Source organism: Alligator mississippiensis, chromosome 8 (genome assembly GCF_030867095.1).
Source record: "Alligator mississippiensis isolate rAllMis1 chromosome 8, rAllMis1, whole genome shotgun sequence".
Taxonomy (NCBI): Eukaryota; Metazoa; Chordata; order Crocodylia; family Alligatoridae; genus Alligator; species Alligator mississippiensis.
In genome coordinates this window covers 38,577,435-38,603,778 of record NC_081831.1, presented here as the reverse complement: position 1 = coordinate 38,603,778, position 26,344 = coordinate 38,577,435, and the positions used below count along the sequence as shown (strand labels likewise).

The 26,344-nt window shown below is 48.2% G+C and overlaps 1 protein-coding gene across 10 annotated transcripts in view; it reads right to left on the bottom strand.

The window, feature by feature from the left end:
• The window catches only part of MID2 (midline 2), a 464,627-nt gene that overhangs the window by 357,320 nt on the left and 80,963 nt on the right, over positions 1–26,344 (bottom strand). For all 10 annotated transcript variants that reach the window (XM_059732668.1, XM_059732666.1, XM_059732669.1 and 7 more), the window contains one exon: positions 21,737–22,452. In XM_059732668.1, the coding sequence (XP_059588651.1) occupies positions 21,737–22,396 (660 nt within the window). In that variant the 5' untranslated portion in view covers positions 22,397–22,452. The remainder of the gene's footprint in view (positions 1–21,736; positions 22,453–26,344) is intronic.

Sequence of the window (26,344 nt, the reverse complement as noted above, 5' to 3'; positions counted from 1 at the left end):
CTGCCTCTGACCCCTGGCCTCTGCACTCACCAAACTAGCAGAGATCAGAAAAGGAAACCGCTTGAACACATTTTCCTTGCTTAAGGAGACTTAAAATTCCAGCTCCTCCCAACTTAACTCATATGTGGAATGGCATTACTGGCAAAGAATTACTGGTAAAGCTTGTGGGTGGCTGATGCCGCCTGTTTCATTACACTCTTCCCACATTCCTACCAACCTGCGTAATCTCTATAATCTTGTTTCCCCTTAGAAACATGTTGTATGTTTAAATTAACATAAGCTAAGCCAATGACCCCACTTTGCAACTCATTCCACATTTGTTATCAAGTGAATGAATCTCTCCAGCTTTATTATTTTCTCATAAGCTCTTCATTTTTAGGAGTGTGGCTCTCAGATCAATTTATGTTGTTAAATGGTCAATATTGCCAGTGATATCCAGAGTTGCATAAACATATGTGTAAGTATAATGCACAAGCCTCTCATTTTTCTACGTTTAGACCCCCAAACGGTCTTGTTTGAGTTTCTCATCCATGAGAATAGTTTGTTATTGCACTTCTTCAGCCTGTCTTTCTTTCATCCTTCAGAACACCCGCCTTGGAACCATTTTCTTCTCATCGTCAGCAGAAATAGGCAAAAGCCTTTTTTTAGTCTTCATAACAATACACAGTGCATTACTAAGAGCTAAGTCACCCTGGATGTTCACGGCAGTATTCAGCCAGACTGATAATACTCAGGAAGTCGCAACTGAATCCTGAATACTAGATGAAAACCATGCAGTGCCAAATGTCCTGCGCTAAACTGTCTTTTCTTTTGATACATTAGCTACTCCTTCATTAATATCCCTAGGTCCTTATTTCCTCACACCCTTTCTAATCACAGTCCCCATTAGACAGACAGTCAAGGATTTGCCCAGCTAGGATAACTGCTATATTGCTTTCCTAGGCAGCATGCTGTATGCCTTTCACATTTAAGCACATGCTCACAATCTGCTTTTATACCCCACCCAATTGGGCTACAATGACTCTTGTTATTTGTTCTGCCTCCAGTTCTGGTACAGGCAATTCTAGCATCATCCACTTTCTTATTCTCATCCAAATCATTTGCTCAGCAGGCCACTATCATAAATCCTTTCCTCTCTCAATATCTGCAATTCCAGAAGGGCTTAAGAACAGTTACTGTGAATAGCTTTTATCCCTCATGAGCCAATTTTTTTTTATTAAAAGAGATATTATCAGTATTGCCAACTCTCATGATTTTTGGTGTTGTTCTTAAAGTCTACACTTTGGGAACGTGAAAAAATTCAGCTCTTTCTTTTATATATATATAAGTTTTTCACATTCCTGAAGTGTAGACTTTAAGAACTCCAAAAGGCATGAGAGTTGGCAACACTATATTTTACCCTCACCCTTTTTTTCTGTGCTTTAGCCAATAACTTTTGACATAGAACTTTTTCCAACAGCTCCTTGAAAATATAATTATATGGAATCCACTGTGTTCCTCTTGCTCCCTTAGCAGTTGTAGCTTCAGAAAATTCAATGCCAGTTCCCACTCAGAACAGTTATCATGCTGTCCAGTAGAACAGCTCTACAAATTCTGCCAAAGGCTTTATGGCCACACCAGCATACAGTATAGTTGATTATGACTCATTTAGAAACTTCCAGAACCTGCCCTCCTACACCACAGCAAGTACAGGGTTGTATTCAACAGCAAGGGCAGGTTAGAAGGACAAAAAAATTTCTGCACATTCTGAAGGCTGGTGCAAAAGTATCTACATTACATGAGCTAAAAGTACCAGTCAAACTCAGAGGCTTCAAAGGAGACAAGCCCCTCCTGTTGGTATAAACAGAGCACACAAAATGTTGTTTGAGTCAAAAGTCCCAAAATGAAACAGAAAAGTTATTAGTATATTCATGGCAGCTAAACACTTTGGCTAGGGACATAAGTTACATGTAAACCAGTTTAAATGATCAGAAACCAGTTTAAACCTGTATCAGAACAGAAGTTCAGTTCACTTAAATGGCTTTCAGAATGCCCAAAACCGGTTTAAGATAAACCTGGTTGGATGTAGCATCAGACTTAACTGAATTAAGTCAAACCAGTTACTGGAGCTTCTCCCAGACCCACTCCTGGTTCATGTTAACTCACAGTCCTCCAGCATCCCAGGATACTTTGCAGCCCTGGGCTGGGCTGTGTTGTCTGCTCCAGTGAAGCAGGGTTGGCCCCACACCTCTCCTCCATAGCCAGAGCATTACTGCTGCTCCAGTTGGCTGAGAAGGAGGTGGAGGGGGAAACCTGGCTCTAAACCCCAGCTGGGGTGCCTGGTGGGGTTGGAGCAGCCCTTCAGTTTTTCTCCCTGCTTCCTGCTCCAGGGGAGGGGTGGGGGTGTGGCTAGGCTGGATGCTGAGATGGGGGCGGGGAAGAGGGGTTTAAACCCACCTCACCCCCTCCACCTCAGCCTGCCAGCCTGGCCAACATCTGGCCATGCCTCCCACCCCTCCACTTGAGCAGGGAGTGGGGAAAAAGCAAGGTAGGGGATGCCCCCTTCCCTCACTCCACCCCAAGCAAACCTCAGCTGGGGTCCAGGGAGGGGATTTAAACACCCTCCCTTTTCACTTCAGCCCCCAACTTTGGCATAGCCATACCCCCCACTCTACACTCAAGCAGGGGTTGGGGGCCTGGCAGGTGCTGCCTCCCTCCCCTGAGGCAGACCTGGGATGCAGTCCCATGCAGCCAGGGAGGGCCTCTCCACTTCAATCTGAGAACCCCTGGCCGGGGAGAGCCCCTCACTCTCTGCTTAAGGTGGGGGGGGGTGCAAAACCCTGGCAGGGATTGCCCCCCCCCAACAAGGGAAGCGGGGAGTGGGGGACAGAAGCCTAGCAGGGGTTGCTCCCCCAGGCAGACCAGGGCTAGGTTTCCATGTGGGCCAGGGAGGGGGGTTTAAAGCCCCCCTTTCCCTGGTCTCAGCATGCTGGCCACACCCCCCTCTACTGAAGCTGGAGGGGGTGGGGTTTGGAGGGCTTCTCTCTTCCTTTCCCTTTGGCAGTGACTGGGAGGCGTGTTCTAGTGCCCCCCAACTTCTGGCCTGAGCCACTGCAGGCATTTGGCTGTATTTACAGAATCAGAAGTGAATGTCTGTTCACCTGCTTCATGCTTCAATCTACGCAGTTTAAACTAACTTGCAAAGACTGCATCAAGTCAGTTTCTGGCTTTTTGACCACCTGTGCTTATCCAATATAGTAAAGCTAGTGAATTTTAAATGTATTTATTTTCAGTGACCGGAGTTGTGTTCTGTCATACACAGTGTTGTGCCACTTGCTGCTTTAGCTGGTATTTTGGCTGGGGACAGATATTAAACATAAATCAGTTTAAGTGATCAGAAAGGCTAGGGACAGACATTCAAAAAGCCTGAGCCCGAATTGATTCAATCTTTGCAGGTTACTCTAACCTGTCCAGACTGAATCAGTTTGTAGCTGCACAGACATCCCCTCTGGACTGAAGCTGGGGGGTGCTAGAGCAGCCTCCCCTTCCCTTCCACAGTACTGAGTTGAGAGGGGGGCATGGACAAGCCCCAGCAGGATGCTCTGATTAGAGAAAGGTGTGAACCCCCACCATGCCTGTACCATCCCAGGCTTTTTCTTGCTCACTGCTCAAGGGGCAGGAGTGTTGCCAAACCCTGCATCTGTTGATACTGAGCTTTTCAATCTGTCTCCCTGCTTCTTCAGACTGTCTGCAAACCAGGTAGTTTTTAACACCTTTCTCTGTCCCCTCTTGAAAACTGATAGATTGCACCCAGCAGGTCGTTTACTGCCCCATCAAGCCCTGCAAAGGGAAACATCTCTCTCATTAGTTTCAAGCTTTTATCTGCAGGGTACACTTGCATTTGCAAGCCACTAGCTGTCTGCCCTTTGTCCCAGTGAAATCGGAGCCCCACACAGACACTTCTCAGCATTAGTTAGCATGGTGTGCGAGTGGGGCATGGCCAGATACCGGGTCCCTGTGCTGGGTCTGTGCCATAGGAGAAGGGCAGGAGGGGGATCCCTGCTTGAGCAGCCAGCAGGGAGGGAAACCTGGCAGCTGCTGCAGTCCCTCAGCCAGCCAGAGCAGTGATAGTGCTCTGACTAGAAAGGAGAGGGGCAGGGCCAAACCTGCCCAAAGAGCATGCCAGGATGCTGGAAGACTGTGGTTTAACTTAAACCAGGAAGGTATGTCTGCTGCCCTGCGCAGGCTAGAGATGACAGAGGTTCATCTGCTTTAGAAACAAGCCTGCCCTTGATACCATATGGCAATGAAAAGTGGTACAGAATGATCCCCCTGATGGTACATTTATGTGACCAGTACTCAAACTCAACATCAGGTAAATCACTACAGATGTCAGACACGCAGCAGCAATGTGCATTGTATAAATGGCCACATGGCCGGTTCAGAATTCCAAGCTGCAGTAAGAAGTTTTCCATTTGAACAAAAAACTATTCAGACTCCAGGAGGAAGTCTCCAAAACAGAAGTGCAGCTGACTATATACAGTCTAAAAAAAGAAGTGTCACACAGCTGTAAACTGGGACAGCAGCATAAACCTCAGCTTGTTCAGTCTCCAATGAAAAGCCAAAAAAGGTTCATGATTCAAGTTTAAAAAACTTCAGGAAAACTACCCATACTGAGAGTCAAAACTATTTTTGTACTTCTCTGTAAGATCCTGTGGAGTTAAAGGTGCAGTGAACAAAGAGAAAGAGAATATATTTTAAAAAGGGTCAAGGATAACACTAAAAAAACAAACAAACCCATAAACAACAACACCAGCAGTAAACCCACTAGGTGAGCATGCTACAATAGCTTCTCAGAAGGAAATTCATACCTCAGCAACCTCCTGGAATTGCTGAAGAGAATAAAAAATGGATAAAAGAGAACAGGTTGATATAATGTAGTTAGATTGTAAAATGTCTTTTAATAGTCTCCCATGGGAAACTTTAACAAAGGATTTAAGCATAGATGAATGAAGAGAGTGATAGCATATTCTCATTAGAAACTGGTGGTTAAGAGTTTGCCTGTTTTTAAGAGCTCCAGTTAAGAGCTGCCTCTAATTTTTTCCTGCACAAGTTTTTAAATTTTGCACTGAAATCTCAATACTGAAAAAAGTGGGATCAAATCTGAGTCTTTCATCTTGGAGATACCACAAGGAAAAGGACAACTCCCTCTGCCTCCATAAACTAGGCTTCCTGGTTGAAGTTCATCTTCTCTGATGCATCAATCTCCTTTTTTGGATAAGGGAGGTGATGCACCACAGCAATCCCTGGCCAGGGAACATTAGAGATGCTGTGCAGCTACTGACCCTGGCACAAAGAACAACATGCGTCTGTGAGGCAAGTAAATGATAGCTCTAAATGAGTTTCCAACTTGAAATATTGTGTGTTTTGAACAAAGTATTTTGGATTTTAGGCATTTGACTTTTCAACAAAAAGGTCCTACAGCTTTCTGTGGAAAGCACAATCTTGTTGCAAAAAAAAAAAAAAAAAAAAAAGAGGAAGAAATTGTCAAAACTAATTTTCCATCAAAAACACTTTAAAGAAAGTTTTCAGCTAACCCTGCTTACAATAATAAAGTCTTGGTGGGATAGTGCACATGACTGGAGTAATGTCATGGATGGATACAAACTGTTCAAGGACAGGCAAGGGAGAAGAGGAGGAGGGGTTGTGCTGTATGTAGAAGCTCTGTGATTGCTCAGAGCTCCAGGGGAGATAGGACTGTTGAAAGTCTCTGGGTTAAGACTAGGGAGGAGAGCAACAAGGGTGATATAGTGATGGGTGTATGCTATAGATCACCAGACAAGGAGCATGAAGTAGATGAGACTTTCTTCAGACAACTTAGAAGAACTTTCCTATCACAGGCCCTGGTTTTCATGGGCTCTCAGGGACAGACATTCAAAAACCTGGGGCCTGAATTGATTCAACCTTTGCAGGTTAGTCTAATTTGCCTAGGTTGAACCGGTTTGTTACAGTACAGACATTCCCTCTGGACTAAACCAACGCAGGCACATCTCTGCAGTTGCTCAGGCCAGGAGCTGGGGGGTGCTAGATTCATAGATTCATAAATGTTAGGGTCGGAAGGGACCTCAATAGATCATCGAGTCCGAGCCCCTGCATAAGCAGGAAAGAGTGCTGGGTCTAGATGACCCCAGCTAGATGCTTATCTAACCTCCTCTTGAAGACCACCAGGGTAGGGGAGAGTACCACCTCCCTTCGGAGCCCGTTCCAGACCTTGGCCACTCGAACTGTGAAGAAGTTCTTCCTAGTGTCCAATCTAAATCTGCTCTCTGCTAGCTTGTGGCCATTATTTCTTGTAACCCCTGGGGGCGCCTTGGTGAATAAATACTCACCAATTCCCTTCTGTGCCCCTGTGATGAACTTATAGGCAGCCACAAGGTCGCCTCTCAACCTTCTCTTGCGGAGGCTGAAAAGATCCAGTTTCTCTAGCCTCTCCTCGTAGGGCTTGGTCTGCAGGCCCTTAACCATACGAGTGGCCCTTCTCTGGACCCTCTCCAGGTTATCCGCATCCCTCTTGAATTGTGGCGCCCAGAATTGCACGCAGTACTCCAACTGCGGTCTGACCAGTGCCCGATAGAGGGGAAGTATCACCTCCTTGGACCTATTCGTCATGCATCTGCTGATGCACGATAAAGTGCCATTGGCTTTTCTGATGGCTTCGTCACACTGCCAGCTCATGTTCATCTTGGAGTCCACTAGGACTCCAAGATCCCTTTCCACTTCCGTGCCACCCAGCAGGTCATTCCCTAGGCAGTGGGTGTGCTGGACATTCTTCCTCCCTAGGTGCAGCACTTTGCATTTCTCCTTGTTGAACTGCATTCTGTTGTTTTCTGCCCACTTGTCCAACCTGTCCAGATCTGCTTGCAGCTGTTCCCTGCCGTCCAGCGTGTCCACATCTCCCCATAGCTTTGTGTCATCTGCAAACTTGGACAGAGTACATTTCACTCCCTCGTCCAAGTCGCTGATGAAGACATTAAAGAGTATCGGTCCAAGGACCGAGCCCTGCGGGACCCCACTGCCCACACCCTTCCAGGTCGATACCGACCCATCCACCACGACTCCCTGGGTGCGACCCTCTAGCCAATTCGCCACCCACTGGACTGTGTAGTCATCCAAGTCACAGCCTCTTAACTTGTTCACCAGTATGGGGTGGGATACCGTATCAAAGGCCTTCCTGAAGTCTAAGTATACGACATCCACCCCTCCTCCTGTGTCCAGGCGTTTCTTAACCTGGTCATAAAAAGAAACTAGATTGGTCAGGCACGATCTGCCTGCCACGAACCCGTGCTGATTTCCCCTCAGCATAATTTGTCCTGCCGGGCTCTCACAAATGTTAGCCTTGATAATTTTTTCAAAGAGCCCTAGAGCACACCCTCGGCTGAAGGAAAGTTATGATGGGAGAGCGTGGCCAGTCCGGGCTGAAATGGTCAGAGAGGGGTTTAATTCTCCCTCCCTGTCCCACCACCAGGGACCCACGCCAGTTCTGCCAGGTGCTCCCAGCTTGCTGCTGCGGTGGTGAGCCACCATGGCCCCTGAGGCAGAGGGGGTAGGGAGAGGTTGCTCTCCCTTCTATCCCCACTGCCCCTGGGGGACTGCAGCTGGGTCTGCCAGCCCTGACTGCTGCCAAGTGGTGGAATAAGCACCCTCCTCTCCTGTCTGCCGGATGCCAGAGGGAGGGGGAATAACCCCCGTCCCTGCCCCCACCCCCAAGGGACCCTGCCAGCTGGTGTGTGGCAGTGCCCCCACCAGGCTGCTGCAGTGAGAGGGGGCAGGGCCCTCAATGGGGTAAGTAGCCCGTGTCATAGTGTTGGGGAGCACAAGCCCCTTCCTGGAGCAGGTGTTGCGCTGAAGAGAGGGCAGAGCTAAGGCGGACTGTGTGTGGCAGCACCGAGGCCTGGAGGGGGCCAGAGCCCTCCAAGCCCTGCCCCCAGCACCATGGTCTGCAGCAGCTTTCCCTACCCCACAGCGCCACCATGCCCCACACCAGGAAGGAGCTTGTACTCTGGGAAACTGTGACAGGGGCTGCTGCCCCCATCACAGTTGCTCCCCCCTCACCACTCCAACAGCCAGGCAGGAGAGTGACCGAATTAAACCCCTCTCTGGCCAGACCCTTGCCCCTGCCTGTCCCTGCTCCGTCTGGGGAGAAGGGGCCAGGGCCAGCCCTGCTGAGCTGAAGCAGAGAGCATGCCAGGATGCTGAGGGACTCTGGTTTAAGTTAAACCACAAAGGCGACAGGGACAGACATTGCATAGATTTCATAGATGTTATGGCTGGAAGAGACCTTACAAGATCATTGGGTCCAGCTCCCTGCCCAAAGGGCAGGACGTCAGCTGGGGTCAGATGACCCCACCAAGGTGAGCATCCAGGCATTTCTTGTATGTATCAAGTAGGTGCTTGCACCACTTCTGAGGGGGAGTCTATTTCAAACTCTGGAGGCTAGGATGGAAAAGAAGTTTTTCCTTATGTCCAGTCTAAAACCAAAGTGCAGTCTAAGGCCAAAGTGCAATTGGAGTTTCAGCTAGGGAACCAGCAGCGGGGAGAGGAGGCAGCACACGTGTGTCCCGCACACACGTGTGCCCTTTTTACCAATCAACTGACCGGAGGCGGCGGCGGCAGCAGCAACAGAGGAATCGGCAGCGGGGGCAGCAGCAGCTGATCCCCCGAAGGTAAGTGGGGCAGAGGGACCCGGCACAGCTGAGCCGGATCCGGAGGGGAAGCCCCCCGGGTCCCATATAGCTGAGCCGGTAGGGAGCCGCGCTCCCGAGCCGCGTGGCGCGAACAGAGCGCGCAAACAGGCGTGGTCTCAGAGCACGCTGGCGTTTGCGCGGGCGTTCACGCCGGAGGGTGGGCCAGGAGGGCCAGGAGTGGGACTCCTGTAGGGGTAGGGCGTAGACACCGCACAGGTCTACAAACAGTAGCTTGTAGAATGGTGTCTACGAGGAGTGCTGCTAGGGCCTCTGCCCAGGGGGACAAGGCTACCCGGGGCAGGTCTGAGGCCTCCACCCAGACCGAGCCCATGGGGGAGCTGGTGTCCCCCTACCTCCTGGCCTGTGGGGTATCCCCAGCAGGGCCGGGGGGGGCAGAGATTGGGGGCCCCCACACCTGTCCAGCAGGTGCCCATCTTAGGGCTCTGGAGGCACAGGTGAGGAAGCTCCGGGAGGAGGTTAGCAGGCTGAGGTGGATCAGGGAGGCGGAGGATGAAATTGATAGTTATTTCCTTTCCCTGCAGGCCCAGGCACCAAAGGAAGAAGCACCCCGGGGAATACCCTCCACAGCAGAGTGGCAGACAGTCACAGCCAGGACCGGAGCAGCACGCAGCAAACCGGTACCAGCTTCTCCAGTCCGACTGGTGAACAGGTACAAGGCCCTGGCGACCCTGCAGGAGATGGAAGGGGAGGAGGAAACCCTTGGGCAAAAAGAAACACCACGTTCTTCACACTCCAAACAGATCAAGAGATCCATGATGACCCAGAGGAGGAGGCGACGAGTGCTCATCATAGGAGACTCCATCCTGAGAGGTACGGAAGGACCCATCTGTCGCCAGGATCCCTCGGCACGAGAGGTATGCTGCCTCCCTGGAGCAAAGATTCGGGATGTGACGGAGGTAATCCAGGCCAGGATCAAGCCCACCAATTATTACCCCATGGTCCTAGTCCATGTGGGTACTAATGATGCGGCCAGAACCCCGATCACCTGATGGCAGACTATTGTGCTCTGGGTGGCGTGCTGAAGGAGTTCGGTGCCCAGGTGGTTTTCTCTTCCATCCTACCAGTGACCGGACGAGGAAGACGGCAGGAGAACTGCATCAGAGAGACCAACTGGCGGCTTCGGCAGTAGTGTCTCGAGGCAGGCTTCAGCTTCCTGGACAATGACCCGCACATCATGACGAGGGACATGCTCAGCTGGGATGGGCTTCACCTGTCCCCCAAAGGTAAGCGTGTGTTTTCTACTAGGTTGGCGGATCTCCTCCGGCGGGCTTTAAACTAGGCTCGTCGGGGGGAGGGGAGTACAAGGGCAGGGGAAGCTGTGGACCACCAAACCATGTGGCACCCACAAGGACAGCCCAGCCTGAAGAAGGAGAACATTGGGAACCTGAAAGCCATGGGGAGGCCAGCACTACAGAACAGGTAAGAAACGAGAAGGTAAGAAACAATGGGCCCCATGGGACTCGGAGCGGAGGGGCAGCAAAGACACCAGTCACAGGGCTCAAGTGCCTATATACTAATGCTAGGAGCATGGGGAACAAGCAGGATGAACTAGCGCTCCTGCTTGCACTAAACACCTATGACTTAGTGGGGCTAACAGAGACCTGGTGGGATTCATCCCATGACTGGGCGGTACATATTGAGGGCTATAGATTGTATAGAAAGGACAAGTCGGGGAAGAAAGGCGGGGGGGGGGGGGGGGTTGCACTTTATGTCAATGAGCAATATACATCAACCCTCATCAAGACAGAATCCGAGGTTGAGGAAGTAGAAGGATTGTGGGTTAGGCTACATGGGGGGCAAGGAGAAAGGGATTTGGTGGTAGGGGTCTGCTACAGACCCCCACACCAAGGGGAAGAAATAGATGCGGGGCTCCTGAGGCAACTCTCCGAGACCATAAAAGCTAAAGTGGTGGTAGTCATGGGGGACCTAAACTACCCGGACATCTGCTGGGAGACGCAGACAGCAAGGTCCCATCGCTCACGCAGGTTTCTAACCTGTGTACAGGACCTCCACCTGACACAGGAGGTACATGGTCCCACTAGGGGGAATGCCATACTGGATCTGGTATTGGCAACGGGAGATGACATGATAGGGGACCTCTAGATCGGTAGCCATTTGGGAGACAGTGATCACCTTATAATAGAATTCAACATAAGATGGCAAGTGGGTAAGGTAACTAGTAGGGTGAAAGTGCTAGACTTTAGGAAAGCTGATCTCAATGCACTCAGGCAATTAGTCAAGGAAGCACTGCAGAGTAGGAGTTTTGATGGGATGGGAGCCCAAGAAGGGTGGCTGTGCCTAAAGGAAACGATCCTTCGGGCACAAAGCAAGACGATCCCCGAGCGAGGCAAAAGAGGGAAAAGGGCCAGGAGGCTTCCATGGCTGACCAGAGAAATCCAGGGCAGCCTAAGGGCCAAAAGGGGAGCACATAAAAAGTGGAAACAGGGTGAAATCACTAAAGATGAATATACCTCCTCTGCTCGTGCTTGTAGGGAGGCAGTTAGGCGGGCCAAAGCTACCATGGAGCTGAGGATGGCAACCCAAGTAAAGGACAACAAGAAATTGTTTTTTAGATATATTGGGAGTAAAAGGAAGGCCCAGGGAGGAATAGGACCGCTGCTAAATGGGCAGAAACAATTGGTGACAGATAGGGGGGACAAGGCTGAACTCCTCAACGAGTTCTTTGCCTCAGTGTTCCTAAGTGAGGGGCACGACAAGTCTCTCACTGGGGTTGTAGAGAGGCAGCAGCAAGGCGCCAGACTTCCATACGTAGATCCTGAGGTGGTGCAGAGTCACTTGGAAGAACTGGATGCCTTTAAGTCGGCAGGCCCGGATGGGCTCCATCCGAGGGTGCTGAAGGCACTGGCCAACATCGTTGCAGAGCCACTGGAGGGAATATTCGAATGCTCGCGGTGCACGGGCCAAGTCCCAGAAGACTGGAAAAGGGCTAACGTGGTCCCCATTTTCAAAAAGGGGAGGAAGGAGGACCCGGGCAACTATAGGCCGGTCAGTCTCACCTCCATCCTTGGTAAAGTATTTGAAAAAATTATCAAGGCTCACATTTGTGAGAGCCCGGCAGGGCAAATTATGCTGAGGGGAAACCAGCATGGGTTTGTGGCGGGCAGATCGTGCCTGACCAACCTAGTCTCTTTCTATGACCAGGTTACGAAACGCCTGGACACAGGAGGAGGGGTGGATGTCGTATACCTGGACTTCAGGAAGGCCTTCGATACGGTATCCCACCCCATACTGGTGAACAAATTAAGAGGCTGTGATGTGGATGACTGCACAGTTCGGTGGGTGGCGAATTGGCTAGAAGGTCGCACCCAAAGAGTCGTGGTAGATGGGTCGGTCTCGACCTGGAAGGGTGTGGGCAGTGGGGTCCCGCAGGGTTCGGTCCTTGGACCGATACTCTTTAATGTCTTCATCAGCGACTTGGACGTGGGAGTGAAATGTACTCTGTCCAAGTTTGCAGATGACACAAAGCTATGGGGAGAAGTGGACACGCCGGAGGGCAGGGAACAGCTGCAGGCAGACCTGGATAGGTTGCACAAGTGGGCAGAAAACAACAGGATGCAGTTCAACAAGGAGAAATGCAAAGTGCTGCACCTAGGGAGGAAAAATGTCCAGCACACCTACAGCCTAGGGAATGACCTGCTGGGTGGCACGGAGGTGGAAAGGGATCTTGGAGTCCTAGTGGACTCCAAGTTGAACATGAGCCGGCAGTGTGACGAAGCCATCAGAAAAGCCAATGGCACTTTATCGTGCATCAGCAGATGCATGACGAATAGGTCCAAGGAGGTGATACTTCCCCTCTATCGGGCGTTGGTCAGACCGCAGTTGGAGTACTGCGTGCAATTCTGGGCGCCACACTTCAAGAAGGATGCGGATAACCTGGAGAGGGTACGGCGAAGGGCAACTCGTATGGTCAAGGGCCTGCAGACCAAGCCCTACGAGGAGAGACTAGAGAAACTGGACCTTTTCAGCCTCCGCAAGAGAAGGTTGAGAGGCGACCTTGTGGCTGCCTATAAGTTCATCACAGGGGCACAGAAGGGAATTGGTGAGGATTTATTCACCAAGGCGCCCCCGGGGGTTACAAGAAACAATGGCCACAAGCTAGCAGAGAGCAGATTTAGATTGGACATTAGGAAGAACTTCTTCACAGTTCGAGTGGCCAAGGTCTGGAACGGGCTCCCAAGGGAGGTGGTGCTCTCCCCTACCCTGGGGGTCTTCAAGAGGAGGTTAGATGAGTATCTAGCTGGGGTCATTTAGACCCAGCACTCTTTCCTGCTTATGCAGGGGGTCGGACTTGATGATCTATTGAGGTCCCTTCCGACCCTAACATCTATGAATCTATGAATCCTTGGTAAAGTCTTTGAAAAAATTATCAAGGCTCACATTTGTGAGAGCCCGGCAGGGCAAATTATGCTGAGGGGAAACCAGCATGGGTTTGTGGCGGGCAGATCGTGCCTGACCAACCTAGTCTCTTTCTATGACCAGGTTACGAAACGCCTGGACACAGGAGGAGGGGTGGATGTCGTATACTTAGACTTCAGGAAGGCCTTCGATACGGTATCCCACCCCATACTGGTGAACAAGCTAAGAGGCTGTGATGTGGATGACTGCACAGTCCGGTGGGTGGCGAATTGGCTAGAGGGTCGCACCCAAAGAGTCGTAGTAGATGGGTCGGTCTCGACCTGGAAGGGTGTGGGCAGTGGGGTCCCGCAGGGCTCGGTCCTTGGACCGATACTCTTTAATGTCTTCATCAGCGACTTGGACAAGGGAGTCAAATGTACTCTGTCCAAGTTTGCAGATGACACAAAGCTATGGGGAGAAGTGGACACGCCGGAGGGGAGGGAACAGCTGCAGGCAGACCTGGATAGGTTGCACAAGTGGGCAGAAAACAACAGGATGCAGTTCAACAAGGAGAAATGCAAAGTGCTGCACCTAGGGAGGAAAAATGTCCAGCACACCTACAGCCTAGGGGATGACCTGCTGGGTGGCACAGAGGTGGAAAGGGGTCTTGGAGTCCTAGTGGACTCCAAGATGAACATGAGCCGGCAGTGTGACGAAGCCATCAGAAAAGCCAATGGCACTTTATCGTGCATCAGCAGATGCATGACAAATAGGTCCAGGGAGGTGATACTTCCCCTCTATAGGGCGTTGGTCAGACCGCAGTTGGAGTACTGCGTGCAATTTTGGGCGCCACACTTCAAGAAGGATGCGGATAACCTGGAGAGAGTCCAGAGAAGGGCAACTCGTATGGTCAAGGGCCTGCAGACCAAGCCCTACGAGGAGAGACTAGAGAAACTGGACCTTTTTAGCCTCCGCAAGAGAAGGTTGAGAGGCGACCTTGTGGCTGCCTATAAATTCATCACAGGGGCACAGAAGGGAATTGGTGAGTATTTATTCACCAAGGCGCCCCCGGGGGTTACAAGAAACAATGGCCACAAGCTAGCTGAGAGCAGATTTAGACTGGACATTAGGAAGAACTTCTTCACAGTGCGAGTGGCCAAGGTCTGGAACGGGCTCCCAAGGGAGGTGGTACTCTCCCCTACCCTGGTGGTCTTCAAGAGGAGGTTAGACGAGTATCTAGCTGGGGTCATCTAGACCCAGCACTCTTTCCTGCTTATGCAGGGGGTCGGACTTGATGATCTATTGAGGTCCCTTCCGACCCTAACATCTATGAATCTATGAATCTAGCAAGGGATGTGAAGGTTACCAAAATAGTTTCTACAAGTATGCCAGCAACGAGAGGAAGGTCAGGGGAAGTGTGTCTCCCTAAACGGGGGAGGCAACCAACTGACAGACAATGAGGAAAAGGCTGAAATACCCCATGCCTTTTTAACCTCGGTGTTCAGAGGCAAGATCAGCTCTCAGACTACTGCACCAGGCAGCAGAGTTTGGAGAGAAGGTGAGCAGCCCTCAGTGGTGAAAGAACAGGTTAGAGACTATTTAGAAAAGCTAGACATATACAAATTTACGGGGCCAGATGCAATGCCTCCTAGGGTGCTGAGGGAGTTGGCTGATGTGATTGCAGAGCCACTGATCATTATCTTTGAAAACTCATGGAGATTGGGAAAGGTCCTGGACAACTGGAAAAGGGCAAATATAGTGCCCATCTTTAAGAAAAAGAAGAAGGAGGATCCAGGGAACTACAAACCAGTCAGCCTCACCTCAGTCCCTGAAAAAATCATGGAGTAGGTCCTCAAGGAATCCATTTCTAAGCCCCTGAATCAGAAGAAACTGATTAGGAACAGACAACATAGATTCACTAAAGGTATGTCATGCCTAACCAACCTGATTGCTTTCTATGATAACTGGCTCCATGGATGTAGGGAAAGCAGTGGAAGTGATATACCCTGACTTTAGCAAGGCTCTTGCTATGGTCTCCCACGGCATTCTTACAAGCAAGTTAAGGAAACATGGATTGGATGAGTAGACTGTAAGCCAATCTAGACATGGATTGGTTGAGTAGACTGTAAGCTAGTGGGGGAAAAAACAACACCCTGGTCATCCCTGTTGATAACCCAATGAAAGCACCAGCTCATTGAACAGCAGTGATCTGAACAAAGGTCAGACTGCATTAGAAAGGGGGAAAAAAATCATGACTGAAACTAGAACCCCATTCTAAGATCAGCAACTCTGTCCTACCAACACTGTACTCCATTCTTATTATCCTATCTTTAAAAGGACAGAGTGCACCCTCAGCAAATCCCAAGGTGCCATGTCATCTGACCTGTGGGGCTCCCCACAGGTCTGAAGTTTCATAGCAGTGGAGCAGTGCCACTGCTCCTTTGTTGTCAAGTTTCTAGACCTGTGGGGAACCAAGCAGGCCAGGTAATATGGCCCTGCACACTGAATCAGGCATGCAGGGTAGCATGCAGCCTAATCTTAGAGTGTGGAAGCAGAGTAGGTGTCCCAGGGCCTGATCTTTGAGCACAGAGGCTAAGTGAAGGTGACTCAGGGCCCTGGGGATCAGTCCATGTGCACGGGAGCCAGCCGAGGCCATGAGAAACCCAATCTATGCACACTGGATAGAAGCAGCATGGGGCCCAGTATGACACGCAGACCAGCCCTCATCTGGCCAGTGGAGCCAAAAGGTAAAGTACCACTAGGATAGGACATAAGTAGCAATAGCCCAAATAATAATAATAAAAAACTTCATGTGACCATTTCCTGTTGAAATTTCAAGATTGATATCTAGGTATTTTTCACTTTAAAAAAAAAATTCTGAACAAAAAATTTTCTGAACAAAAAAACCCAGCTCTATCTTAAAAACTTATAAAAGAAACTTAGGGGAAAGTACCACTAAGATATGAAAAGCAATCGTATACCAGAGGGAAAAAGGTTTCTTTATCAAAGCTAACTCTGCCATGTCATTCATCCAGATTTCGTGGAATATTTTGTACCGTATGTGGAACATGGCTGAGTTGCTACTAGAGAAGCAGAACCTTGGTTATGGCATTTCCAACCTTTAGGGAATTTCAGTTTGTAGCAAGGAAACTAAAACATCCAATATACACAATGGGAAAATAAATTAAAAACCCCCCCAAACAAACAAGAGAATTAAAAAGCACTATTATGAGAGCTGGATATACACAATATCACTATCGTTAGTCAATCTTGGAGCGGTATACAAAGAAGTATAATATCATTATACCTTTTTTTTTTTTCACAAATGGGGAAGTAGAGGCATATAGAAGGAAAGTAATTTCCTCAAGGTCATCCAAAAGGTGAGTACCAGAGCTAGGAAAATAATCCAGGTCTCCCAATCATGCTTCAGCACTGTTCAGGAGGTAGTACTACCTCCCTTGACTTCTCATTTGATATAACCATGTTCTTATAATACCATATACTGCAAGCTCAACATTGCATTGATACTGCATAAAAATCCATTTACATAATTCTAAATCTATATCATCAGCAAGCTCCAGTAAAAGGCAGCACTTACCAGTAGCAAACACAGTGGTATTGGAGAATCTGATAAGAAGCCCAGGCAATGTTGTCTCAATATAAGAAGTTAAGATACTGTGACTTGACTGCCATTTACCACAGAGTCAGAGCAAATATACGGGGCAGCTACCATGAAGCAGAGGACATGAGGTAAAACCCAACACCCCTTTACTCTTGCAGAAAGTTGTTCATACATCCACAGATACCACTCTGTGACATCTATCGATAAATGCTGACTTTTCACTTGCAGCTATTTTATTTATTTCTGTTATACTACAGTCATTCAGATAGTATTTTCTTATTAAGTATGCCAAAAGCTGGCAAGTTAAAACAGAATGTGCTCAGTGTTTGTTTTCTGGGGGTACAAATCAGCCTACACATTTGGAAAGCTTCATTTTTCAATCACTAGGTTATTTTTTTAACACCTTAATCCTTGCATGTAAAAGTCATCTACATTTCTTCTAGAGGGATAAAAGCATTGCCTCCTCCCTGGAAAATTTAATCTGGAACAAGAACTAATGACAAAGTTATGAGCATGTGAATAAGGGTTATAATGAGAATCTTCCTGTAGCCTCAGTTAAAGCCTTACCAGCATAATCAATAACTTGATTGATAAAACATATTTTTAATTTAAAAAAAAATTAATTAAAACTGCTTTGCAGGATCTCATGGAATGTATGCAGGCATGAGAGGCATGGATGAAATGTTTAACTATATGTTCGTTCTGTAGGTTGAATATCATTCATTCAGGTTCACAAAAAATTCAGTGGAACTACTGCTGCTGCACAAAAAATGAGCTACAGAGTACTCCAGAGGGAGCTCAGGAAGCATTCCAGGAAGCCTGATCTCTCCAACTTGAAGAGCACAGAATAATAATTCAGTTCAGATCAACGTGGTACATACTTGAGTTAAAGTGTTTGTATATTGGGGGGAGGGAAATCATCCATTTCACTGCTTCAACATGGAGGCTATGAAGACAGAAGAGCAGAGGCTATTATAGAAAAACACTTCTTTATGCACAAAAAAAAAAAAAATCAAGTCTGCAATCCATCTATATGCGAAACTGTAATTGTGTCATCATCAGCAAGAATGAAGAGGAAGTAGGGAAGAAAGGTGTTTAGGGCTAAAGAAAATGATTTCATTTTCTTTAGCCCTGTCTTGTCTTGCAAGAAAATGCAAGACAGAACAAAGTGAAGAAAGTAAAAGTAGGAAAGATGGTCTGGGGCAGTGGCTCTCCAGTTGTGGTCTTCAAGAAAGGCTAGGGGTGGACGTCAACCAACCCCCAGTGATAACAAGCAGTATCCATGTTAGATGCCATACTGCTCTATGCATCCTGCCTCCCAAACACCAACTGCCTCACTGAAAACAATTTCACTAACTTTGCTGCAAAGCAGTGCTACTTATTCTAGATGCCACACCTCACTAATGCAGCTACACTGATCCCAGTCCAGTCCAGTGCAGCCCAGGAGCTGGCAAACAATCCACAGCACTTCTCTGTGCTGACCTAGCACTGCACTGATGCAGCTAACATAACACAACTTCCAGATCCAAAAGTTGCAGTTGTTATGGTGAGTCCCAGAGTGAAAAACGGAGAACCACTGGCATACAGGACAGAGTGCTGGAGCAGAACTCAAGACTTGCCTTCGGTTCCCAGTAGGCCTGTGCGAAGCGGCAAGTATTTGCTTCAGATTCAGATTTGGCTGATTCAAGGGACAATGATTTGATTCAGTGATTCAAATTGCTGTCCCGAATCGATTCAGCTGAATCATCCAGGCCTATCCCCTGCCTGCTCTCCCAGCCTGGACGTACCTGCCACCCCAGCTCCCAGCACTTGGGGAAAAAAAAAGCCCCAACTCAGCAGGTAGTGCTGGGTGGGAGACGATCCCCACTGCCCCCCACTGCTCCACGCTGCATGGGGGGCTCTGCACGAGCCCCATCCCTCGACCTCCCCCTCACTCCCCCCAGCCCTACTACCATGGCTGCCCCACCTGCCACAGCTCCAGCCCTTTAAAGAAAAAATAACAAAAACGAGAAAACCCCCAGACTCGCTGTTCCTGCCAGTAGGGGACAATCCCTGCTGCCCCGCACTGTGGGGAGCTTTCCACGAGTCCCCCCCACCCCCCCAGCCGCTGCAGGAGCTGCAAGTCCCAGGGCTTTTCTCGTTTGTTTTTCTTAAAGGACCAGAGCTGGCCCAGGCAGGGCACCCATGGGGGGCCTGGAGGAGCAAGGGGGATCAGGGGGCTCGTGGCAGAGCCCCCCATGCAGTGTGGGGCAGTGGGGAGCAGCAGGGATCGCCCCCCCAGCAGCCCTCAGTGAGTCAGGGCTTTTTTTCAAAGCACCGGGAGTGGGGGGGAGGAGCAAGCAGGGGATGGGACCTGCCAGGTCCCCCCATGCTCCCCTCCCCCCCCCTCAGCCTCCCCTCCACTGCTCCTACTTACCAGCTCCGCAGCCACCGGGGACTGCCCAAATCATCCAAGTTCTCCAAATCTTTTCCAAAGATTCAGAGAGCTTTGAATCAATTCAGACCTTTTAACTGGCTCCCTGATTCAATTTGGATTCAGAGATTCAGCCACCAAATCAGGCTAAATCTTCTCCAAATCAAATCACCACCCAAAGCTTTGCACAGCCCTAGTTCCCAACTGTCACAGACACTCCATGTGCCCTTGTAAGAATCATTTAATCCACAGTGCTCCTTAATTAAATGTGCAAAATGGGGTAACAGAACTTCCTGAGGGGATTGTAAATAAAATATATTCATATCTAAAGCAACAACATGCTAGATGGATGGATGGATGACTTTGGACATCAAGGTTGGGAGGCTGAAGCTGCCCCCAGCTCAGATTCTGCAGTGACAATGGCTGCCTGGAGATTGATAAAGGAAGAACCAACTGATAGCAAGTGACCAATGAGCAGTAACTAGCAGTAACCATTCTTCCAGAAATTAAAATGTATCAAGGACAATGGACACACAGCTAGACAGAAATTTTCAGTCTAACACAAGACCCCATACCACATCTCAGAGCATCTAGACATATGGTCATTAATCATCAAAAAGGTTTCAGATCAGCTGTATCGTACAACTCAGAACAGAAAAGGTCTCTCAGGTCACCTAGGATCTTCATTTCTTCAGCTCTCTTGATATCTTCCTAAATTTTTGCAGCAAGGATGTCTCCCTTTGAATATCCAACCCAATACCTGGCTGGATCACAAAAGAGATGCCCTACAGAAACCCCAGAGCAACAATGGCCCTCAAGAGGCAAAGCAGCTAACACTAAGTGCAGAATACATGGAACAAGTTGGGGAAGGGGCACCCTATGCTCTTTATACTTCAAAGTCATTAGCTGTCTCCACAGCACTCTCTCCCCATCATCTGCATGCAGCCCCCAGGGCCCCTGCATGTTTCCTATACTCCAAGCACAAGAATTGGGCTGTGGTCTGTGGAATTCAGCTCTAGGCTAGTAACAATCCTGTTCTTACAGTCAGCTCTGCTTCAGAGAAAGCTTGCCTCCCTTCCCCCCGCGACAAAGAAGAAACAGACTTCCCTGCTCTCAAATAAGCCTTTTCATTATCTTGGCAAGTGTAGCTGACAAGTCTGTCTGTCATTGTAAACCAATAGCATATTGGAGATTCCAGAGCCTGAACAGAAAGGCAGACAGGCAGGCTTTAGAGAAAAGGTGTGGACATGATGTCAAGCACGCTTCTGTCCTCAGCACACAGTTACCATTCACCAAGCAGTACTTGCATACTAGCCAGGTGTCACTGAGTCACCTTCATTTTCTGGGCCTTATCTCACAGAACAGGAGTTAACCATTGTGTTGCACCATTGTGTTTGGACATACTGGACTGGAGAAGCACAACAGGAATATACCCCAGAAAATTCCGCTGTGGTGCTGAACTGACAGGGCACTTTGGTCTCTAGGACATAAAAAAGCTGCAAAATCAGTTCATTACAAAGCTGTAGATAGCAGTACCTCTGTGTCAGCTTAAGGAGACTTGGCTTGACTCAACATTTGAGAGTCAAATGCACCCCATCCCCTGGAACCCTCTTCTTTCACCGAAAATACCAAACCTAGAAAATGGATCTAGGAGGAGGATGAGCGTTCTGAAGACCTGAGAAACCTTCTAGGGCATGTAAGGAAGACTGTTCAGTTCCTCTGGCGAATTTGCACAGCAAGTACTAAACCAATTGTTGAAATCCAGAGGCCACAACAGCACTAAGTATCCATTGCTGCTACTGGTAAATCCCTTGCATACACTGCTTACACTGAGCACTGGCTCTTCCATGACCTTGAAAGGTCTCTTGTACTCCCATTAGTCCCAGACCCAGATTTGTCTTGAAGCTTCCCCAATACCCATTGCCCAGAACCAGCCCAACAACCTCTGCTGTCAACACCCTTAGTTCTGTTATCCAGAACCACTGCTGCATTATCCACTGTACACACTGACTCTAATTTTAGGCACCGGGAAAGCTTTCTTCATGTTTTGTGGTCTCATTGATTCTGTTACAATGTTCGATGACTAGACTTGTGACACATAAATCAGCAGAAAACAAATTACTTCAATGCAATCAGATGAGCAAGATACAGCTAGGCCTTAGATTTTCTTAAGGGTCTTGGTACTAAGGCTCTGGTGATCACAATGTTTAAGCAACATACAAAATCTCAGTTATCAAAGAAGCCAGATCTTTCCAGCTTTGAAGGCTTATTGGGGTATACGAGACACTGAATACACTGGCCAAAGAGTATCATATCATGGTGTTCCAGTCTCCAACTCATTATATTTCACCTTCATTACAGACCTTAAGCCTAACAGAAACTACAGATCCCAGCATACAGTAATCTGTCTTGCTCTCAGACTTCATATTAAAGGCTGAAACCTACTCCACTTCATGGAAATGAACAGCAGCCCTTTAATTTTGGTATGTTACTCTTTGGCATAGGTTGATACACTTATTTTCTGACATGACCAAAAAGTAGCAAAGGCTCCATAGCTCCCACCAGTCCCTTCTAGGTAGAAAAAAAGCCTGTGGCTCTTACCTTGAGCTTCTCAAATCTATCACTTAGGGATGCCACCTGGTGATCCCTGTGGCGGCCCACCAGTTTGCATAAGGCACAGATCAGCTGGTCATCAGCAACACAGTACATGTTTACTTTCTCGTTCTCGTGCTCAAAGCAAGTGAGTCCTCGGAAATGTGTGTCTGGCACAGGCTCCACCAGACGGTGGCTGGTGAAAGGCTTCTTGTTGGGATGCGTAGCCCGGAGGCAGCGATCACAGTAGGACACCTCACATGTTATGCAGGTCTTCACTGCGTCCCTTGGTGGATCCTGCTCACAAAACTGACATGCTATTCTTTCACTAGACATGGTAGGGCTATTGCGGTAAGTTCTCTCTCTGCGACTCTCACTGGGGGAGTTGGGGCCACTCAGAGATGCCTTTTGGAAGCGGTCAATAATATTCTGCAGTGTCACATTCCGCTTGAGACCCTCTAGGCCACGGTGGTTAAGGGAGATGACATACCTACAGGTGGGGCACTGGAATGCTGTGATAGGCTCTATTGACTCGCTAGATGAGCAGCTGGACACCAGGATGCGATGGGCACAACTGAAGCACAGGCTATGAGCACAGGGCAGCAAGAGAGGGTCTTCAAATAACTCCAGGCAGATTGGGCAGGTCAATTCCGACTCCAGTGTTTCCATCTTTAGTTAAAACAATCCTGCTTCAGCATCAAAAACCAGGGAAGCCGGTCAGTTACCTATGGGAGAGAAGAGCAGAGACAGACAGCATGAGAACAAGCAAGTTAAGCATGAGAGCAGCATGAGTCCAAGGCACAAGAGGTGCCAGCAATTCCGTTAGCATCAGCAGATGGTGAGATGAGACACTCTTTCCCATCAGAAACTCAGACCAGACTTTTTACATCCAGTTGGGAGGGAAATTAAAGGTGCACCATGTTGTAGGGCAGTAGTAGCTCTCTTAGCTCAGTGCTCCATAGAACAGCAGCAGTACTGTCCTTCCCTCCCAGCACCTCATGACACATCACGTCAGGATGGACACTGAGTAGTTCAGTTTCATGCTTCAAAATCTGTGATAAACTGATCTAGAGACACTACATTCATATGAATGTAGCAGGGGATGATTAAAAACCTTTCATCACATCATCAAGATCACATTCAGACAAAGCTGAGATGTTAACTCATGTCAGTTTGCAGGAATGTTTTCAGACAGAAAATTTATGCTTGAAGAAGGCAAAAAACAAAACAAAAAAAAAAGCATACCAGAGTTTGCTTCATGTCTCCCCTTCTGACCTGGACAGAAGGATTGGACATAAATGAAAAAAGCTAAGACAAGAGAAACTGCATAATTTTTCACTTTTTTGCAATCACTGAAGATAAGAAATGGAGGGGTTCATAACTATTTACTGCATATCTGCAGTGGTGGTAAGAAAAAAAATAAGCAGAAAAGATTTTTTTTTTAAACTAAACATTTTCTCTACAATTAGAAAGCAAGAAAGCACCTTTTTGGGGTCAGTGAAAGATTCCAGAGAAAGAAGAAAAGAGATTTGGGTCTTGGAACCTCTGACCAAGAAAAACAGTTGTTTTTTTCTCTGTGCTTGCACCAGCCACTCCATGTTTGGGCCGGGGGTGGGGTGAGAGGAGGATAAAATTATAGTCTCAAAATTTTCATCTCACTATTGTCTTCCAGCACATTTCAACAAAGAATGCAGCAGCTCCTAAATCAGCTCCAGCTGGAGGCAAAAAAATGGTATTTTTAGACCATTTTCTCTGTACTTGAAACAGTCTTTGTTCGAATGACCTGTGCTAAACACGAATGTCACAAAGTGTATTCCCAAACACTGAGCAATTAACAGCTCCAATTTCATTAATGCACAAACTCAAATTGTTCCTCACTGCCCTGGGGTGAAACTGGTTGTTCCATTTCATTTCTGGCAAACCGAGTTGCTGATTTGGCAACTTGGCCCAGTCTGAACCCTCTCCTACCCCTTAGTCGAATTCAGCTGGCTTTAACAGTTCGCTACTGAACAAGGCTCAAATGGAGACAAGGAACAGAGTTTAGATGGCAGCTCTTCCTCAGACAGCCAATAAATGAAGCCAAAGTGACACACTGAAACCCAGTCTCTCTATCTTATTAAATAACTCTTGAATTAGCAGTGGCCATCTGCTGTTGAGGGTGCCTTGGAAAACCATTTCCTGACCTCACACCAGATTCTTTTCCATGTGGAAATGTTCATTTCTGAAGCCTGATAGAATAATGGGCTGCACACACTGAAACACAGTCACCCAAGTGCTCCCAAAACCAGGAACCATGCATAGTAGCTAAGGGTAATTAGCAAAAAGGGACCCAGTAGTAGGTTTCATGACAGCTTGGGTGTGCATATTTGGCAGCCTGCTTCCGCTGGTTCTGTCTCATGTTAGAGAAGAGTGTACCACTATGCTGGCAAAATAGTAATCAATTAGTCAGCCCTCTGCTCCCCCTCAGGGAGCCTACAGAAAAAAATTGTTTGAAGATACAGACACAGAGAAGGAACTCTGGTACAATTTAGCAAGCAACTTCTTTAGGTAAACTGCTAAGGCGCACACCTAGCACAAGGCTCACAGAGTACTTACTTACCTAACAAATGGGGTGAACAGGACTGGCTGTGTTGCATACAGCACCTTGAGGTCCACACAGAGGAGCTGAAAGGTGCTGAGCAGAGCCAACCAACCCTAGCACTGTCACTTTGACTCTTATTTATGCATCACAAAGACATGTCACAAATACTGTTGTGTGTGGCAACAGGAACCAGAGACTCCAGTAAAATGAACAAATGAGGGGGACAGCTGGCATTTCATACCAGACGTAAGAAAGAAGGAAAGGCAAGGTGGCACCTTAGAGTAACTGGTTCAGAGAGGCATAAGTTTTTGTAGGTGATAGTCTATTTAAGAGGTACCAAATTCATCCAGCCCAGATGAGGTGGGTCCAGAGTGCAGGATCCTGTATCTGGTCCATGAGGCTGGGATTTGATGACAGCTGCATTAATTGCTGTGGCTCCTAAAGCTACAGCACCCACCACTCCTCCCACTACTAAAGTGCCAGCCTTGTGGGCACTCCCGGAATACAGACAAGGTGAGTCCTTGCCCTAGATCTGGACTACAGGGCTCCCCACAGACCTGGAAAGCTGGTGGCAGGATGAGTAGCAGCAATGTCAATTGCCATAGTAATTAATGTTGCCATTGCTTGTCCTGCAACTGAATTTCTAGACCTGTGGGAAGCTGGATGACATAGCTCAACAAGCCAGATCTGTCCCAGGGGCCTTATTTTGGTCACCCCAATCTACTTCATCAGATACTAAGAACAGACTTGCAAAAGGGCTTTCTGCAAATCCATTCTTACCACCTGATGAAGTAGGCTGCTGTCACTTACAAAAGTTTATGCCTCCCTGAGTCGCTCAGTCTCTAAGGTGCTACCTTGCCCTGCCTTCTGTCTGACTTCAGACTAACTCCCTCTTTTTATCATAGGTAAGAGTGGGGCTTGCCCAGGTCAAGACACACAGGTCTTCACTCTTTCCTCAACAGAAAATGTATCAAAAGGGAAGGTGCCGGTAGGTATCCCAGTGCTGGCAGTACTTCTATTAAGCCGTGATTTTCTCAGGGTAGGTTGCTTCAATCATCTTCTTTTGCCTGAGGACGTTCCCACCTGACCCAGTCGTGTGAGAATCCATTTCCCTCTGCCTGCCTCCCTACGCCTTCCTGCCACCTCTCAGCTCCACTGTCAAGCTCCTTACTAAGGAGCAGGGTAAGCAGATGTTTCCTGCCTATTCATGAGACTTTTCTTTCCAGTCCCCTCCTGCCATCCACCTACTCTGTGCCTCTTTGAAGCAGCAGATAGCCATGATTAGCAACAGGCAACAGCCTCTGCTGCTTCCTGGGGTGTCTTGGCCATGCCCCTAGAGGATGGGGTAGATCTTTGGGCTTGAAGAGGCAGGTGGCACCCAAAATGAGCAAATGTCAGCCAAAACCTCATTTTAAAAAGGGGGTTATAGTCATTCCAGCTTGCCCCTTCACTTGTACAGTAAGGGGAAAATGAGCAAAAAGGAGGGGGAGGGGGCACAGCCATTCTAGACTGGCTCTAACTATCTCAGAATATCTGTTTGTTACATATCCTTAGCTTGTCACACCCTAGAAGATGCTTGAAATAGCCCCCCCACATACTATGGGCTGTGCCATATTCGTGTGCCATAAAGGCATGGAGGCTCCTGTTTGTTTAGTACAGCAACTGCAGCAATAGTTCTGTCAGTGAAGAATGAGTATAGGTATGGAGTGAGTTAACTAATTACTGTTAGAGAGCAGCAGGGTCTCTCATATACAGCTTCTCCATGCGAAAGCCAACTGATCACATTCCATTATTATTCTTTTTCCTTAGCAACAAAGCAACTTTAAAGGCTGTTTTTACTCAAGAGAATGCAGCATTCAGCACTTATGCAGGAGAGTGCTTTGTGAGCAGTAACTAGTTAATCCTTACACACTCCCAAGAGGCATGTAAAGAGCATGATTTGAAAAGATGGGGAAACTCAGAGAAGTTAAGAGGCTTGTCCACAGAACAGCTGGTATCAAGAACAGGGTATGAAATCAGACCTACGGATCACAGCC